Source organism: Malania oleifera, chromosome 7 (genome assembly GCF_029873635.1).
Source record: "Malania oleifera isolate guangnan ecotype guangnan chromosome 7, ASM2987363v1, whole genome shotgun sequence".
Taxonomy (NCBI): Eukaryota; Viridiplantae; Streptophyta; class Magnoliopsida; order Santalales; family Ximeniaceae; genus Malania; species Malania oleifera.
Window position 1 is genome coordinate 79,216,757 of NC_080423.1, and position 19,432 is coordinate 79,236,188.

The window sequence follows — 19,432 nt, forward strand, 5'->3', positions numbered from 1 at the left end:
TCAAACCCATGCATGTCAAGCACCACCAAATCAACAGATAAAGTCCTCCCTTGAACATCAACTGGACAACCACGGAGTACCCTACTACATCTCACCATTGACCCAGTCGGTGTAGCCACTAATAACCCGACATCTAATGATTGTGTTTCAACCCCACACAATTTAACACACCCCAAGGACACAAACGAGTGTGTGGCACCAGAATCAAAAAGTGCAATAACTTTAAATGAAAACATATTAACGATACCTGCAACCACATCGCCGGCCACCTCAGCATCAGCCGGCGTCAAAGCAAAAACCCTAGCTGGAGCCATATTCCTTTGCTGGCCTCCACGTGGAGCCTGGTAGCCTCCTCGAGCAGGTCTAGGAGTAGGAGCAGCACCCATCTGAGCCTAAAAAATCCCTCATCACATGCCTTGGCTCCCTACATCAATAGCAAACACCTCGCTCGGCATAGCACTCTCCTGGGTGGCTCTTCCCACAAGTCGGGCAAACTAGAGGTGGTTGTACACCCTGAAAACCGCGATTCTCGGTCTCTTATCTCTGGTCTCTATAATAGCCACCTCTCTTCCATGAAGTACGTCCGACTCCCTGTTGGGAACCGGAAGGTGAGGATCTCTTCTTCTTTCTCTACTCCTCAGCCTCCAACTGATCACCAATTTCTGCTATAGTGGCCCTATCAACCAGCTCGACGAAGTCCTACAACTTCAATATCGATACCTGCTTATATATTTCTCTCCTCGGGCCTCTTTCAAACTATCGCCCCTTCTTCACCTCATCTGGAATGATGTACGGGGTGAAGCAAGATAGTTCAATGAACCTCGCCGCACACTGCTGTACTGATAGCTGTCCCTACTTCAGAATTCAGGAACTCCTCAATCTTAGCCTCCCTGGACGAGGCTGGAAAATATCTGTCAAAGAATATTTCTTTAAACCACTCCTACGTCATCTCCACAAATACAATCCTCTGCTGCTCTAATAATCTCACCGTCGACCACCATCTCTCGACCTCTCCAATCAGTCTATAGGTGGCAAACAACACCTTTTGCTCCTCTGAACACTGCAGTACTGCAAATATTTTCTCTATCTCCTACACCCAGTTTTCAGCGACTGCAGGATCTATCCCTCCTGAGAAAGCCGAAGGATTCATCTTTATGAATTTCTCGATCGTGCTACTATGGCCTAAAGACAAGCCACCTTGTTCCTTCGAACTTCTGGCAATCTCCGCCATGACTTGCTGTGCTACGCTACATAACACTGCATCTGAAGCACTACCTGTAGCGCCTGAGCGTCCAACACCCTCACTCTCAATAGCGTGGGCACTATTACCACTAAGGTCCATCCTGAAAAACAAGTAACTTAATTCAAAACCCCCTTCTCTATACATATCATCCAACTCATATAATATTTTCTCCTAATTAATTCATCTCTTCTGATCTCAATTCAAGGTTCAATCCTGCAACCTAGATACCCAACCCGACGATAGTTTACAATGACTTTCCTAAAATCGTCACCCCAGGAAAATCACTTAAACCACCACGGAAGTCCTGCATCTAGACTTCAGAACCAGACCTCAAATTCCCTTATCCTATACTATGGTATTATCACTGTTGCACTCTAGAGTCTACAGAATGTAGAATCCTAGGCTCTGATACCAAACTATAACGTCCTCAAATTCTCACTATAAAATGTAACATGATGAATAGAAGAGTCAACCCGAACTCGTAGGTAACAGGGACACCTGTCAATCACAACGAAAACCTATGTAGCAGTAAATATGAATCACATTCTCAAAACCGTAATATACATAATACCAGAGTTTACTACATCACCAAAATACTGTTTTTATACGCAACTTTCAAAACATCAAAATAACTCTAGGATCATACAACGAAATCTCCTAATCCTAGACCAAAATCTTACCCTCCTAGTGGGGTAACTCACTAAGCTCAATGGCGGCCACGATCTGCCGGTCCATCAGGGTCTCCTGAAAAATTAATTAGGTTCGGGGGTGAGATACATCTCAGTAAGGGAAAATAAACTAAATACAACTGTGTGGCAACATGAGTATATAACGCAGTTATACATATACAATACATTTCACATATCTATAAAAATTCGCCATAATATAATTAATCATCATATACTTTCATATTTTTCTAGTAACTCATATCATTCATAAATCGTCTATTATATCTGATAATACTGAAAACATACCCAGGACGAATAGCTAGTTGATGTCATGTATTACCCCCCATGATGGGTTGTGCAGCCCAAAGGTGGGACCTGACAATGGTTGGCCGACCACTGCCGAGTCAAAAATGTCTGTAAGTACGATGGGCCCACCACACCCTAGTCCGAACTGTCGGGTGGACGTCTACAACTCTACACTGAAAGCCACACCAACTATCCATCTCCTACCCCCTTGGGGGGTGGTTAGCACAAGCATGAACATAGATATCTGATCTATATAGCTATGGTACCGAGCTCCTAAACTAAACTAAACTAACATCTAGATTCTGATAACATATAATACATGATAATATAACATTTTTCATAATCACAAATACAGCCTCGCGCCGAAATCATTTTATAAATATGGCCTCGTGCCGAACATTTCATAAATACGGCCTCGTGCCGAACATTTCATAAATACAGTCTCATGCCGAACATTTCATAAATATGGCCTCATGCTGAACAATTCATAAATACGGCATTGTGCCAAAATCATACATACGGCCTCGTGCCAAACATTTCATACATATATCATTATGAAAGTAAATCAATTATCATGTATTTCAAAATTATCATATACTGCATTATTACATAATTCTTGAAAACATACTTATTTATAAAATTGTCGTAACATAATACATTTCATGAAAAATGATACTCATGCCACACAATGCTGAATTAAATCATATGTTCCATCTAAAATCATAATTCCTGTATACAACAATATTTTCTCAATTGTACATTTATTCCATAAGATTCAAATATAGTATATATTTTTTTCAGAAAATCAATTTGCTCATAAATAATAGTAATTTGCGTGAAAAATATCTGCTTTAGTTTATTCTCTTACCTGGCTACTGAGAAAGCCCCTAAAATATCCTGGTCTAACACCCGTAGAATTTCTCAATCAATACCCTAAAAATGAAAACTTCCAATGTTAAACTTCAGTATTTCCACATGTATATCATTTCCTATAACTACCACAAGACCAAATTTGGCTTAAAAAACCTTACCTCAACTCAAGGATGAATTCCAACTTGCTTTCACCAACGATCCACTCTAGCAGATTTGGAGAGAACTTCCCCAGGGGCGTCATGGTGGCTTCAGATTGTCGAACCGGCATAAATCAGGCCTAAAATCGAAGAGATGGAGAGCCGAAGGGAGGAGAGAGAGGGAGAGAGTTTGCTTAATTTTGAAGTTAAAATCCAAATTTTTTATATTTATAGGGTTAGATTCATCGACGAGCCACGTCATCTCATCGACGAGTCCTTCAATAATTTTGTCGACGAAATTCAGTCTGCTCAAAAACCTCTCTCGGTATTTCCTCACCAACGAAATTTGGCTTCGTCAATGAGGCCCTCTTATGCCCTCGTCGACAAATCCCCTGTGTTCATCGATGAGGCCTCTGATAATTCTCCTTTCTCTTTATTATTTTAAATATCATTTTTATTCGGGTTGTCACAACCTACCTTCGAAAACAACGCTGAATTCTAAAGCGTTGTACAGAATGGCACCGACAGAATTAAAAGAGTTAAAGGAACAACTATAGGATTTATTAGATAAGGGTTTATCAAGCCCAGTGTGTCACCCTGGGTGAGCGCCGATATTGGTTATGAAAAAGAAAGATTGGTCGATGAGAATGTGCATCAATTATATATGTTCATATTTTCATAAGTTAGTCAAAATAGTGGGAATAGTTTAATCCTAAAATTAAGATGTCCATAAGAATGTAAGATACTAAGTGGGCAAAAATTAGACTCTTATGTTTTGTGGAAATTCTTTATTCCCTGGGAAGTGATGTTATCACCATAACCTGAAAACAAACATGAGAATAAGATGTCATGGGCATCACATTGTCAAGTGTTCTAAAGGATCCTGTGAATCAAATAAAACCTAACATAATCATCTTTAGCAACTTACTTAGAAGAAAAATCATAATGATACTCGGACCTTTAACAATCTGCTATCTAGAACGAAAACCATACATGCTAGGACCTGGAGCTTTATCTTTTCGCTCTATCCTGTGTGAATCCTACTTGGCAATGGAACACTAATTTAATTGCTTAGGCATCGGCTCAATTAGGATTTGATTTGTATACAGTCTAATGTGGAATCTTCTGTTGTTGTTTGCAATTGATTGTGGCTTTTGAAGCCATCTTCAGAACCTAATCTTTCTACCATTAGCAACTCTCTAGCACAAATAAATATCACCATTTCCTTCTTGGTCCATTTCACACAAGATTTATGCTACCAAACAATGTCCTATCATTGATCATAGCTGACTAAACAACTTCATTTGTATTGTGTTTTATACCAAAAAATCAAGACACGTATTTATTGCATATTTGTCCAGTAACTAGAGTAAGATCATGGTTGACTTGAAGTCTATATACCAAGACTTAGACTTGCCATAATTGCAATCCAGTTTTTTCATTGAGGATATTTTCCAACTATGTTTTGATATTCAACGTGTACCACCATAGGTTAGAAATTGAGCCTTAAAAATTGTTTAAAGCAAGAAAAAAATCTAGAAACTAATTTGGTAGGAAAATGATACTTTACCCTGATTTAAAAGTGTAAGCCTATGCATTAGTTTGGCATTGAAAAGGAATTGGATGATTAGAATTCTGGGGAATGTTTAGAAGCTCATATAATTTTTACTCAAACGAATTACAAAGCTATGATGAGAATTTTGAAGTTCCTTTTATACGTTTGATCTAACAGGTAAATAATTACACATCTTGGTCTGAGATGTCATAGCAAGTATGCTCCTTGATGGGTATGAGTCATCATTGCAAGCTCTCTATTTAAAGTAAGGCTAACTATTGGTAAGAATCTATTTATCATACACCTAGTTGATTGTTTTCAAAAGAAAGTAGTACTCAGAGATCCAAATGAAGTGATGAATTTTTAGATATTCTTCCCAGATGATTTATCAGAGCTATCTCTAAGAGGAGATTGAATTTAATATTGATTTGGTGCTAGGAATGGAGCCTATGTCGACTGCTTCATATTGAATGACATTAAATGAATTAAGGCAACGTAGGGTGCAACTAGAAGATTTTCTCGATAAGGAATTTGTTCGGCCTAGTATATCATCATAGGTTGCACCTATGTTATTCACTAAGAAAGATAATGGGACCTTGAGGCTATGCATTAATTATTGGAAGTTGAATCACGTTACATTTAGAATTGGTATCGACTTCTAGGGATTGGTGGATTATTTGATTAATTAGTAAAATCCAAAAACTTTTGAAGAATGATTTGCAATTAGATTATCACTAATTAAAAATTGGGAATTACACATCCCAAAGACAAAATTGAGTACACAGTAAAATCGCTATAAGTTTCTGGTGTTACCGATTGGGGTTACCAAGGCACCTTGCATTTTCATAGATATAATGAATCAAGTGATTCAACCATACTTTAATCAATTTGTTATAATTTTATGTATGATTTTTGGGGTATTCAAAGACTCAAGAAGAGCATGAATAACATTTGTGATTAATTTTACAAACATTATGAGAGCATCAGTTATATGCTAAACAGGAAATGTGGGTTCTGGACAACTAATACAAAATTTTTGGATCATATCATAATCAAAGGATAGTTATCTATTGATTATTCTAAGGTTATGTCGGTGTTAGATCTTTGGAAGACTGGAGATGAAAATTGAAGTTGTTTAGTGTTGCTGCTGAAGCAAGGTGTATTAGTACAGGATGTATAATCCATCCATTTACATTAGTTGTCAGTTCTAATAGAGTTGTTTAAAAGATTAACTCAAAAATTGTGATGACCCAAATATATATATATATATATATATATATAAAATTAAAGTACAATAATAATAAAATAATAAAAATGATCATTAAGTTAATATCAATACAAAAGTGTTTTTCTGTAGGATCCTTGATTCCATGTTTGATGCCTAAGAAAGACCTTGTCTTAGCGAATGCTTAGAAACCATTGCAGCTCAGTCGCTCCCTAGAGGTCGGCCTAGTCAAAATGGAATTTTATAAGATAAACAGGATAGACACTGTTTGTACACATAAATAAGTATATATACATAAAATAGTGTTTTGACAGACATAATTTGTAAAAATACATAATAAGATGATAATAATATAGGTATCATATGTGGGGCCCACAAGACTATGTGGGGTCCACATGAGTCCCAGAGCCACAAGACACTGTTTATATACGTAAATAAGTACATAAAATAATGTTTTAACTGATATAATTTGTAAAAATATATGATAAAATAATAATAATAATATAGGTATCCTATGCGGGGCCCACATGAGTCTCGAAGTTGTATGGAGGTTTACACGAGTCTCAAAGCTATGTAGGATGCATAAAATCGTATAAGAGTTATTTGAATTACGTAGGATCCATTCGGGTCTCGAAATTGTGTGGGACTCACATGAGTTTTCAAAATTCAAATTTAATTCTTGTTCAAAAATAAATAATAAAATAAATAAATACTAAAAATAGTTTAAAAGTAAAAACAATGATAATAGTAATGATTAAGAAAAATAATAAAATAATAAAATCATTAATTAGCTAATTGACTAATTAATTAATTAAGTGATTAATTAAAATTTTATTTAATGGGAATGGTGGCAAGCACTCCCACATGGCCTCCATCCCCATCCAATACTCAACCCATATCTTGCCCATCCCTTACCCATTCTTTACTTTTTAAAAAATTATAATTTCACTTATCTCCCCACACTTTTATAAATTTCATTTCTTCCCCAAAATTTTCCTATAAATAGGGAGCTCTCAACTTTCATTTTTCACAACAATTTTCTAAGGAAGAGAAGGATTAGTGAGTGAAAGAATTTGTGGTAGAGAGAGAATTTTTGAATAAGTTCTCAATCACCCACTCTTTCCGATCTCATTTCTTAGAGATAGTTACAGTGTTCGTAAAGAAGAAGGTAAGTAAATTTTGATCATGTTAGTTTTTTTATTTAAAATTCATACCCTAGTTTATTTTATAAATAAATTTTAATTATGTTAATTAGCTCCACAAAATTTCCATGAGTTTATTTTTACGCGTATTTGATTATACCAGTTCTATCTTTAATATACTTGCATCTATTTTTGGGTTAAGAAATGTTCTAATCCCCTCGGGTAAATTTTCAGCATTTCTTTCTATTCAAAAATAAAATTATATATATTTTTAACCCAAAAATTGTGTGGCATGAGTTTATTTTTACTTTACATTTTTTATGTAAATATGAGCAAAGATGAGATTTTCACTATATTATTTTAAATTGCATAAATTATAATAAGATGATTTTAAAACCCCTTATGGCAACGAAAGTTCAAAGTTACAGATGCTAGGTACCGCAACTTAAAGTTTATACGGATTAGAGTGCACCCACACTGTTTACAGAGTGATTATTTATGTTAGTGGATTTCTCCTAAGTGCACACCTGGTTCCGGACTAAGACTTAATAAGAAAAATCTCACTTAAAGTTTACGTACGTTGATTTAGTTTGGTCGGCCAGCCAGCTAAGTCCAGTCTTCGGACCGCACAATCCAGTCATGTGGGTAAACATGACTTACGGCAAACAGGCCTAAGGGTGGTTTTTATAATATATGTTTATACATATTTAATTACGTGTATAAAGTTACTGATGATTTGAAGGAAAAGTATAAGTTTACGTGAAAATGATCATTCTGGTGCTTAAATGACGATCTAAGGAAAACGTACAAGGAAAAGTATATATATGTTTATCATTAAATATTTTTATAGTTTTAAAGTTAAAAGTTTAATTTAACAGTTATAGTATATGATTATAAAATTTTACTATTGAAATTGATGACAAAAGTTTTATGTAAAAATTTTTAAATTTATATTTATTCTAAAAGCAGTCTTGAAGTTATAATATTAAATATTGTTTTACGAAATTCTTTAAAAGCTCATTTTGCCACACACTAATAATAGTCTTATTTACTTACTGAGCATCGTCTCACCCCAATCATATTTTATTTCAGATAACTCTGAAGGACATGTCAGAAATCAGGTTTAGCAAGCATGCGGGTGGGGATTAGAAAAATAAAGATTGATTAGAAATATTAGTATGGTTTCAGATATGTATGTTTGTGTAGTTTTTCTTCTTTTGAAATAAATGATTGTAATATGGATAATTAGCGCTCTGGTTTAATAAAAATTGAGTTTATTTACTTCTGCTGTAAATCACTAGTAAAAAGTTAATATCCCAGGCCCCTCGGGGTCGAGGTGTTACAAAAATTATTAGGTTAACGATGGATTTTACTTGGGGTTGTATTCAACAAATTTCGATGACGAAATTTCTATAAGAAAATGAGAATGTAACAACCCAAAAAAAAAATTAATATGTAGGGAAATGTTAAAAAAAAAAAATTAAAAACAAACTTTATTTAATTAAATAATAATTATTAATTAAATTATATAATATAATATTTTAATATATTAATATAATATATTATATTATAATATAAGTTAAGTTTCCTGAGAATTCAGGAAACTTAAGGAATTCAGTTTGAGGGATGCAGAGAGTTTCTCTCTCTCTCTCTCTCTCTCTCTCTCTCTCTCTCTCTCTCTCTCTCTCTCTCTCTCTCTCTCTCCTGCTCTTGTCACCCTCTTTCCTCCATCCCTCCTTCTCTTTCTCTTCGATTTCCTCAACCTAACTGTGTCGATGGGAGAACGGAAAATACCCTTGGGTTCCATTCTCCGCCACCAACATTTTCACCGGAATGGATTCGTAATTAGGGTGTCATAGGCACCACTCTTGGGGTAAGGTAAACTCTCACTTTATCCTTAATTTTTTCTTAAATCTTCAGTCAAATTGACGATCAAACACCACCATAAGGTCCTAGGTTTGATCCTCATCACGTTAGTCGGAACAAATTTTTGATTTGGGAGTCATAGGCTAAGGTGAAGAGCACAAATTATGTCTATAATTTTAGAAATTCAATTGGTTAAATTATTATATGGGATTATTAAATTGGAGTATTTGATTATAGCAGATTTTTGAGAAATATTTTGGAATTAATTTAAATTTCAAGGATTTGATTAAATTAGATTTCTAAGAATATTTTGGAATTAGATTAACTACGGGAATTTGATCTTATTGGTATTTTTAATATGTTAGAAATTAAATTTAAATATAGGAAGCGGATCAAACCCGTGTTTTTAGAATTTAACTGGTTAATGGGAATGTGTGAGCCTAAGAAATATTAAAATAATTGCAATTTTGGGATGTACTTGATTGAATTGAGGAAATGTGAATTTCAGGGTTTTAAGCTTCGAACGCAGTGAGGTGTGGATTTGGGGTTGTTAGTAGGTCTCTTAATAAGCCAGGTTAGGAGAATAAATTATAACAGTTATTTTGAGAACTCCTGGTTGAATTAATACATGAAAATAAGAATATGATATTTTGCCTGAAATTATTATTATACGAATATCAGATAAAATTGTGCGGCATATGATTTATACTGAATTGTGATGTTTTGGGATTTGAAATATAGGAAATGATGAAAAGGGGTAAATAAAATTATTTTTATTGAGAATAATGAATTATGTTATACTAACGTGTATTTTACTGGAAAGTAATGGAATATGAAATGTGAATATAGAAATATTTTCTATGATAAATGAGGAAATATGAAATGATGATATGTTTTATTGAAAAATGTTGAAATACGTGAAATGAAATTTATACTGAAATGTGAATACTGCAATGTGTATATTGTAATGTGAATATTGAGTTGTGAATACTAAAATGTGAACACTGAAATGTGAATATTGCAACGTGAATACTACAATGTGAATAATGGAAGGTGGACACTGAATTATGAAAATGGAAACGTAGAAATGAGAACCCTGATGGACTAGACTATTTATGAAAGCACGGTACCGTTGCTAGTGGGATGATAAGTGCAACCACACGGTCTCGTGGAGAGTGTGGCGTGATAGTCAATTGAGCTAGTGAGAAGGGTAGTTTTGGCCCTGGGTCCAGACCACGGATAGGCAGACCAATCTTACTACAGATGAATTGATGGATTTCTTATTTTGATCTAACCAAATAGGCCAACCGCAGTTTAGATCCAACCTTTGAGCCGCACAACCCTGACCATGGAGGGAAGCATGGCATAGAGAATATCCTCAAGGCAGCCATAAGTTACAGACGGCATATGGATGGGTTACCGTGGACACTCATGAGCTAGAATGTGAAATGATAAATAAGAAATGAAATAGTATGAGTTTAATTACATAAATAATTAGGCGAAGTAAAACTCTCCGCTTGAGGGCTTACTGAGTATGGTGAGTGCCCTGATAAGTATCAGTTGTAGCCACACCTGAACTATTCGGGTAAGGTTACAAACAATATCAAAGCTGAGGGAAGCTATAGGTAGGGGCATGTAATCTCCCCTATCCTTGGAAACTTTTGCTGATAAATATAGGTTGCATGTGCATGAATTTGAGAAATCAAATAAAGCTTATAAAAGATTATGTTTTATATCTATATGATTATAAATATGAATTTGTATATTTTTCTCAGATGGTATTATCATTGAATGAGTATATTATGATATAACGAAACTTATATTGCCACATACTATAAATAATTTATTCCGTCTTATTGAGATGTTTCTCACCCAAATATCTAATATTTTAGGAAACCATGATAGATCAGGTGATAGAACTCCATGATAGAGGGGAGTTGGTACCCTGATAAACAGGGTGAGTGTTTTGTTTAGGGATATATGATTCCCAGTATATATTGTGGGTTTTTGGGGATGTGTATGGTTGTATAAAACTCTTGGTATTTGTATTCTGGATGGTTTGTAAATATTGACAACCGCTATTAGGAATGTGTGTATATGGTGAACTAATTATCTTGTACCCCACTTCGGGTCGAGTTTTGTTTAAATAGTATCAAAGTTTTGATGTGACCGATGTTTAATTAATATTTATTATTTATTGAAGAGGAAAAAATGGTATGAAAATTGGGGTGTCACACCACTAAGGTCCCTCTCTTCTTGGTTAAAGGTGATTATTGGGAAGCTATTGATGTGAAGGCTGAAACTAATATCATTACATTGGGTGCCCCCACCCCCCCCCCCTCCCTCCCCAAAAGTCTTAGTTACAGATGATCATCGGGAAGTTGTGTGGAGACTAAAATTGACATAAACAAATTGGTGACTCTATAAAGATGATTTAGCATGTGATCAAGCTCGAGTAAAAAAGATCAAATGCAAACCCCTCTTCGCACATATCATCAAATCTATCATCTAGAAAATCCACCATTTCCTCATTCAATAAGGGTCTCTTTGAGTGTTCAATTTAACAAATTTTTTTAAGGAGAATAATGATCAAATGCAAATTTTGCATGCTATAAATTGTTACATTTGACATTTGGAAGATTCATTACTACCGCATTTAGCAATCGAGCCCCAAAATCGACAAATGTTTTCAAGGAGATCAAAGATAAAACACAAATCAACCTTTCCGCATATTTTTAAATTCTTTATACAAAATTTTACCACTATTTCATTCAGGAACACATTTTTTGAGCCCTTGAATCATAAGAAAATATTAATTTAAAGGGGTTTAAAAATCAAATGCAAGTCCATCTTCTAAAAAATCATCAAATTTGCCATTGAGAATGTCCACCACCGTCTTATTTGGGAATATTCTCTTTGAGCAGTAAAATTGCTAGATCTTTTTTAAGAAGATTGAAGATCAAGCACAAAGCCATCTTCCAACATATTGCCAAACTCATCATCCAAAAGATTCATTTTTGTCATGTTTGTGTACACGCTCTTCAAACCCTCAAATTATTAGCTTTTTTTTAGGAGAACTTAGATCTAATGCATATCCATCTCCCTTAGATCATTGAATTCATCATTTGAAGAAACAAATAATGCCTCGTTAAGAAGCATACACTTCAAGCCCCCAATCGATAGATCTTTTTAAATGAGATTGCAGATCAAATAAATACATCTTTCGATCATTAGATTCATCATCTGAAAGATCCAACATTGCCTCATTTGGGTAGACATACTTCGAGCCTTTGAAGTGGTATATCTTTTCAAAGAGATCAAATATTAAATGCAAATCCATCTTCCTTGGGTCATTAAATCTGTTATCTAAAGGTTTCTCTATCGCCTCATTCAAGAATACACCATTCAAACACTCGAATATTTTCTTTGAAAAAAAAAAAAGGAATGACGATCAAATGCAAATCCATCTTTCTAATTGATCATTAAGTCTGTTGTTTAGAAGATTTACCTCCATTTTGTTTGAGAAACACACTCTTTGAAGCTCAAATCAATAGATCTTTTTTTAAGAGATCAAATTAGTTAAATTAATGCATCTTTTATTATTCAAAATACATAGGAATCTAAGAATCTAGGTATACCCTCAAGAGTGAGGTGAATTGGGATTTTAAAAAATTTTTTATTCTTTGTATTACAAATATCTTAATTTTATTTTAACTTCAGCAAATTAATCAACCTTCAACAATCACTCAAATATAATTTTGATAATCAACCAAGTATAGTCAATATTTAATCCAAGATCAAGTCTTTGATGTTAAAGCCCAACTGATAAATTCTAAGTTTCAATTTAGAAATGTTATAAACAAATCTCAGAATCCCTTAAATTAAAACTCAGATGACAATGAATAATAAAATATAATTTCACAGATTTGATAAAACTTGCAACTTTAGCAAAATACTTTTTCAGATGTGATATTCAAAATCAGAATTTTACTTTTGAATATATCAATCAACCAGTACTATAGCATGCTAATTTCAAATACAAATCAAAAACCAAAACTCTAGCAATTCCCAAAATTCAGCAAGCGTTAAAGATCATACATACAAGTTATATACTTGCAGTAAATTAGAGAGAGTAAGGAGAAGAGTTGAGAACCGAATTTTTTAAGAGGTTCGGCTAGTAGCCTATGTCCTTGTCCCAAGCAATAGCTGTGAAGTTTTTTCTTTCCAACTTATTTTCAGGCTAAGTTACAACCACTCTCCTTATCAAGAAACATGTTATATTGACCGCCTCTGCCCAAAAGTTCTTTGCAAGCCATACATTCAACCTAAGACACCGAGTTTTTTCAGTTATTGTTCTGTCCATCCTTTCCGCTACATCATTCTGTTGTGGTGCCTTGTGTACTGTGAAGTATTTCTTAATCCCATGCTACTCAAACAAATCTGTGAACTTTGAATCTGTGTATTCGGTACCATTTTTGGACCTGATGCATTTGATCTTCCTCCTTATCTGGTTTTCTACTTCAGCTTTCCACAACTTGAACTTGAGAAATGTTTCTGACTTGTGCTTCATGAAGTACACTTAAGCCTTTTGTGAGTAGTCATCAATAAGACTCATGAAATGCATAAGTCCTCCCCATGATGCTACCCTTACTAGCCTCCAAGCATCTTTATGAACATAGTCAAGAATTCCCTCTTTCTTGTGTGTGCCTATCTTGAACTGCACCCTTATATGTTTCTTAAGAACTCAATACCTATAAAAATTAAGCTTGCATTTTTTGACTCCCTTCAATAGATTTCTCTTATGAAGCTCCATCATCCCACGCTCACCCATATGCCACAAAACTGTACTATATGACTCGGACTCTATAGTTGCAACTCCACCTATAACTGTGGTACCTAACAATGTATAAATATTTTTAGCTAGTTTCTGCCCATTTATCACTGTTAAGATACCTTTACTTACCTTCATTACTCCACTTGCAGAGTTGTAATTAAACCCATTATAATCAAACATCACACAATGTTCTAACAACACCATCAAACATTTTAATTCTGATATCCTATATTTCAACAACTTTGCATGATGCATCGTCACCCATCAGAACAAAACCAGAATTTACTAACTTGTAAGTATCAACCCAATCTTTATTGGGTGTCATGTGATAAGAGCATACTAAATCCAGAATCCAAGAATCAGTGAGATGATCTGAACTGGATGAAACAGAAAGCATATCCCCGTCATCGTTATCTTCTTCTTCCACTACACTTGCAGACTTTAATAGACCCTCTTTATTCTCTGTATTCCCTTCTTTTTCTGCGGATAATCTCGTTGTATGTGCCCATTTTTCCCATACTTGTAATACTATATGTCCTTCCTCTTCCTAGATTTAGACCTGAGATTTATTGTTACTCGATCTGCTCTGTGACTTGTTTCTCCTATGTTCCTAGTTACCCCTCATCACAAGCCTTTCACCTTGTAAATTCTCATCACTAGCTTTCTTCCTCTAATAAAAACCTAATAGAGCACTTGTGATCTCCTCAAATTCAAGAGTTTCTTTTTCCTCACATTGGAGTTGTAATCAAATATTCATACATAGGAGAAGCAGGTAGGGAATTCAGTAACATTAATGTCTTGTCTTCATCTTCAAACTTCACATCAACTCGCTTCAAATCAATGATGATCTGGTTGAACACATTGATATGATGGTTTAGATATGAGCCCTTTAACATCTTAAGACCATATAGTTTCTACTTAAGATAAAGCTTGTTTGTCAACAACTTGGACATATTCCAACTTTCTAGTTTCAACCAAGTTGACGCTAGTGATTCCTCATCCATGACGTGATACATCACGTCATCAACCAAACAAAGTTTGATAGTTGTTACAACCTTTGCTTTGAGTTTCTTCCACTTTATATCGTTCATTCCTTTCAGTTGCTTTCTATATAGCGCCTTCACCATGCCCTACTGCACTAACAACTCCTTGACCCTTCTCTGTCATAATCTTGGTCATATCAAACTTCTCAGAAGCAATCCCAAACATCATGACTTGAGTTCTGATACCAATATACTATTGTGAAACGTGCGGCAATTATAATGAATAGTAAGAAAAAAAAAACACAAAAATAAAGTAACAAAAACATACGAATTTAACGTAATTCAACAATATACCTACATTCACAGGAGCAAACAGCGGCTAGATTTCACTATATACATGGAAAGTATGGTTACATCATATGTATTTATACTAACCTTACTCGTACAAAGGTATTAGAAAAATTCCTCAAACACCCCAGCATCGTACCGCAGGGGCCACCCCTAACCCATTAATCATCCCAGCTAATAAAATAATAAATTACAAACCTAAAATATTGTTGTCACACGTATTTTACTCAATATGAATCATATTAGATAATATTTACATTTTTTCCACATAATCCAAAAATACCAACACTACGTCACTACTAATTAGAGACCAATAATTAAAAAATATCTAAATATTTTATACTTTTATTATGTCTAAACATTTAAACATATCACAACTTTTATGAACACACGTGTCGATCCCACACGGTGGATGACCCATCCTATATATAGAGGATAAACACATATAGATTCACCGTCAGTAATTCTATGCACCGTCGCGGGTAGTGTGAAATGGAGGAACCTGCATCCCCCGCATCCTTCTCACTGCCAGGGGAATCCCCACTTCATCTTCAACCTTCACACCTCTCCACACAATTCTGACTCCACATCTAGAGGCAAGAGTCAATCCAACACTGCCGGATCACGCCAGCTTCAATTTCCAGTTTTATTTCCAGCTCTGCTCTTATTAATTATTGTGATGCAGAAGTACACTCCTCCTCCCGCCGCCCTCAATCTCAGGGCTCCGCCGCCCTCCGCCGCTCACTCCCACACCTTCGAGGCCTCCCTCTTCTGCTACATCATCGCTCCCATCGCCTTCTTCAGCATACCCGCTTTAATTTACGCCTTCTTCATCACCCAAAGGTGCCCCCTCAACCCCAACCGCCGGAGTACTACTGCATCCGCCCGGCCCTGGGGCGCTGCCGCCGCCGCCGGGGGCGAAGTCCTCGACGACATGGAGCTCAAGTCGCCTATTAAATATCAGGACGAGACCCACGTCGGAGAATACGGCGACGAGTGCCCGGTCTGCCTCTCGCCTTACGCCGACGGCGAACGCATCCGGCGGCTCAGCTCCTGCAAGCACTCCTTCCACGCTTCTTGCATTGACAAGTGGCTCTACTCTCACTCCAACTGTCCCGTTTGCCGGGTTCCTGTCGCCGTCAAATGCCGCGGTTCGGCTGTGCCGGTGGCCGGAGATAATCACATGCCTACAGGTTGGCCGGATGCGAGTAGCTTGGTATGAGTTCCTTGAAGAATTAAAAAGTCGGCACCACAAAAAAAGTTTTTTTTTTTTTCCTTTTTTGGGTAGTAGAATTTTAAATGGATAAAAATGTTCATGTTGTTTTACAGCTTTCATGGTTTTCTTCTTCTGTGAGGAATTACTATTTATTTTGTTATTAACATTAATGTCTTCGTCGACAAATGTGTAGGTCGCGTAACTGCTCTATGCTGCATTTGGACATAATCATTTGAAAATTTCGCTGCCAGATCAAAAAGAAAATAATAATAACTGAAATTCAACCACAAATAATAAATTTTTGGAATGATATAAAGATTATAGAAATAAATGAAGTTCTTTCATCAAATTTAATATATAAAAAAATGAAATATTTCTAAACATGTAATCTTCATATTTTTTTAACTGGTACAGTCTTCAAAACTTTTAGTTATTTTCTTTAAGCCTTATATATTTTTATTAAAAATTTTAGTCTTAAATTTATTTATTCATAAAGTAGATTTTATATACAAAGCAATTTTATATAAGTTCTAATAATATTGTAAAATTGTTAATTTAATATCAAAATTAGAATATATTATATTAAAATGAGTGTATTCATACACCCAAAAAAAATGCACTTATATGGATAAAAGTGAAAAATAAAAAAATAAAATGAGTTAGTTATTGTTGCAAATAATAAAAAAGGATAAGGATAAACCTAAAATAATTTAGGAGGAAATAATGCGTAATGATTTAATATTTCTGAATCTGTAAAAGAAATGGATCATCGTAAATGATTATCCTAATGAAACTTAAACATGACCTTTTTTTTTATTTTGTATTAATTACATTAAAGGAACACAACAACAATTTGGATGATCATTTATTATAGACACGTGGCAGTGTGTAAAGCATCAACACTTTGATCTGCACATGAAATCAGCTTGCACACGAGGACACATATATGATATTTAATATTATATAACATAAATTTCAAAAATTTAAAAATAATATTAATATTGTATATCATTAAATATAAATAATATAGTATAAAATATTATAACTATTATTATTGATATTTATTCTTATATAATAATATTATAACATAAGAAAAGATAATGTAATGGTGTTGAATAACAAAATACTATGATATAATTATGATATGACTATTGATTATTATATTATTATTTACAATCTGAAAATAAAATAAATTATTATTATTATATCATTAATTATAAATATATAATAAAATTTGGTACTGGACTAATACACAAAAATAATATAATATTATTATATATACAATAATTATACACCCATAGGCACTATGTAGCATAATATGATGTTATATTTGATATAATTTTGCTTAACATAACACATAAATAAACAAATAGTTTAAATATTATGATATGATTAAATATATAATAATATATTTTAACATAAAATATTACAACCATTATTATTAATATTTATATTTATGTATAACAATATTAAAACATAACAAAAATAATAGAATAGTATTGAATATAAAACACTATGATGTACTTGTGATATGATTATTGCTTTATTATATTTTATTTATAATTTTAAAATAAAATATAATATTAATTATTAATATTAATCATTATGAATATATAAAATATTTAGAATAAAGTATAATATTTATTATTAATATAAGTAATTATAAATATATAAAAATAAAATTTAAATTGGAATAATTGATTTCTTATACTATAAAATCTTAGAGCATCGTGCAAGCATGAGCCAACTCTTGGTGAAAACCAGAAATGACGCCAAGCGGGAATATGCACATTCAAGAAAAAGGAAAGAAAAACTAGAAGGAAAAGAAGCAAAGCTAGAAGAACACCATGACACTAGGGAAGTTTTGTTTTGATAAGGATTGAATAAGCTTAACCTTTCCTCGAATTTAGCTACCAGCAATGCAAATACTAGGGTAGTTCATTTTTTGAATTCAGTTGTAAGAAGAACGCAATAGTGATCCCTAACTACTTTCCATCTTTCCTATGAGATTGAGGAAAGATGATATTATTACAATCAAATTTTACCTCTAATGGTGTCCTAACCCCCTATTCGCATTGATTTATCCAAACCACTAGCTTGACACATTGTTTAAACCAATTCCCATGACATCTTGGTTAAAAAAAAAAAAAAAGATTTTTCACTAACTCAAGTTCACAGTTGACACTCACCTAATGGTGTAATTAGGGCAATTGATTACGAGCTTGATTTAGATAATGGCCATATTGTCTCCAAGGGTTAAAAATTATCCAAAAATATTGAAGGAACATTAACAAAAAGTAAAGCCCCTACATGTTTGATTATAAGATTCTATTACACCTCAATCGTTCGACAAAGCTAAAGACATCGAATATTCACGAGCATGGGAAATGATCAAGTTGCAAGCAGTGGCTGATGACTCTCTTGGGTAAGCATTGTACATTCTTTGCTTTAACCTTTATTTCATTCTATCACTTGCGATGCACACTACTAATATTATTTTAGGTCAATTCAAGGCCTTCAAATCCTTAAGGTCTATCATTTTAGGGGAAGTAAATTCAAAGTCATCCAACCTTTTAGGTCTATTCCCTTCCTTTTAGAATATGTCAGTTCTTGGTCATCAAATCCTGAAGGTCTATCCTGCACGTTTTCAAGTAGGAAATTCAATTTAAAGTCATTCAACATATGAGGTTTGTAGCCTTCCTTTTAGTACATGTCAGATCTAAATCATCAAATTATGGGAATCTATCCTTTACCTTTTCAAGAAAGAAAATCAATTTAGAGTCATTCAACATCTAAGATATGTCACCTTCCTTTTAGGGATATGTTAGTTCTAGGTCTCAAATCCTAGAGGTCTATTTTTACCTTTTCACATCTTGCCGTAGCATATGTAATTACTCTTGGTTTCAAACATTTTTCATGTCAGTCTAGCCTTACCACATGTAATGGCTCCAAATTTCACACTTTTTTTGCACTTTGGGTCTTGCCCTAGTGCATGTAATAACTCTCGACTTCAATATTTTTCACTCCAAGTCTTAC

The 19,432-nt window shown here is 34.0% G+C and overlaps 1 protein-coding gene across 1 annotated transcript; it reads left to right on the forward strand.

Annotated features, from left to right (window-relative positions):
• The first annotated feature begins 15,859 nt into the window (after nucleotides 1-15,859).
• LOC131160905 (RING-H2 finger protein ATL33-like) lies at nucleotides 15,860-16,402 on the forward strand. Its single transcript, XM_058116779.1, has one exon. It carries the CDS (start codon nucleotides 15,860-15,862, stop codon nucleotides 16,400-16,402), a length of 543 nt encoding a protein of 180 aa, XP_057972762.1.
• Nucleotides 16,403-19,432: the final 3,030 nt, after the last annotated feature.

Bases quoted from the DNA above. Each gene is read 5' to 3' on its own strand.
- LOC131160905 (XM_058116779.1), top strand. From the start codon at position 15,860: ATGCAGAAGTACACTCCTCCTCCCGCCGCCCTCAATCTCAGGGCTCCG.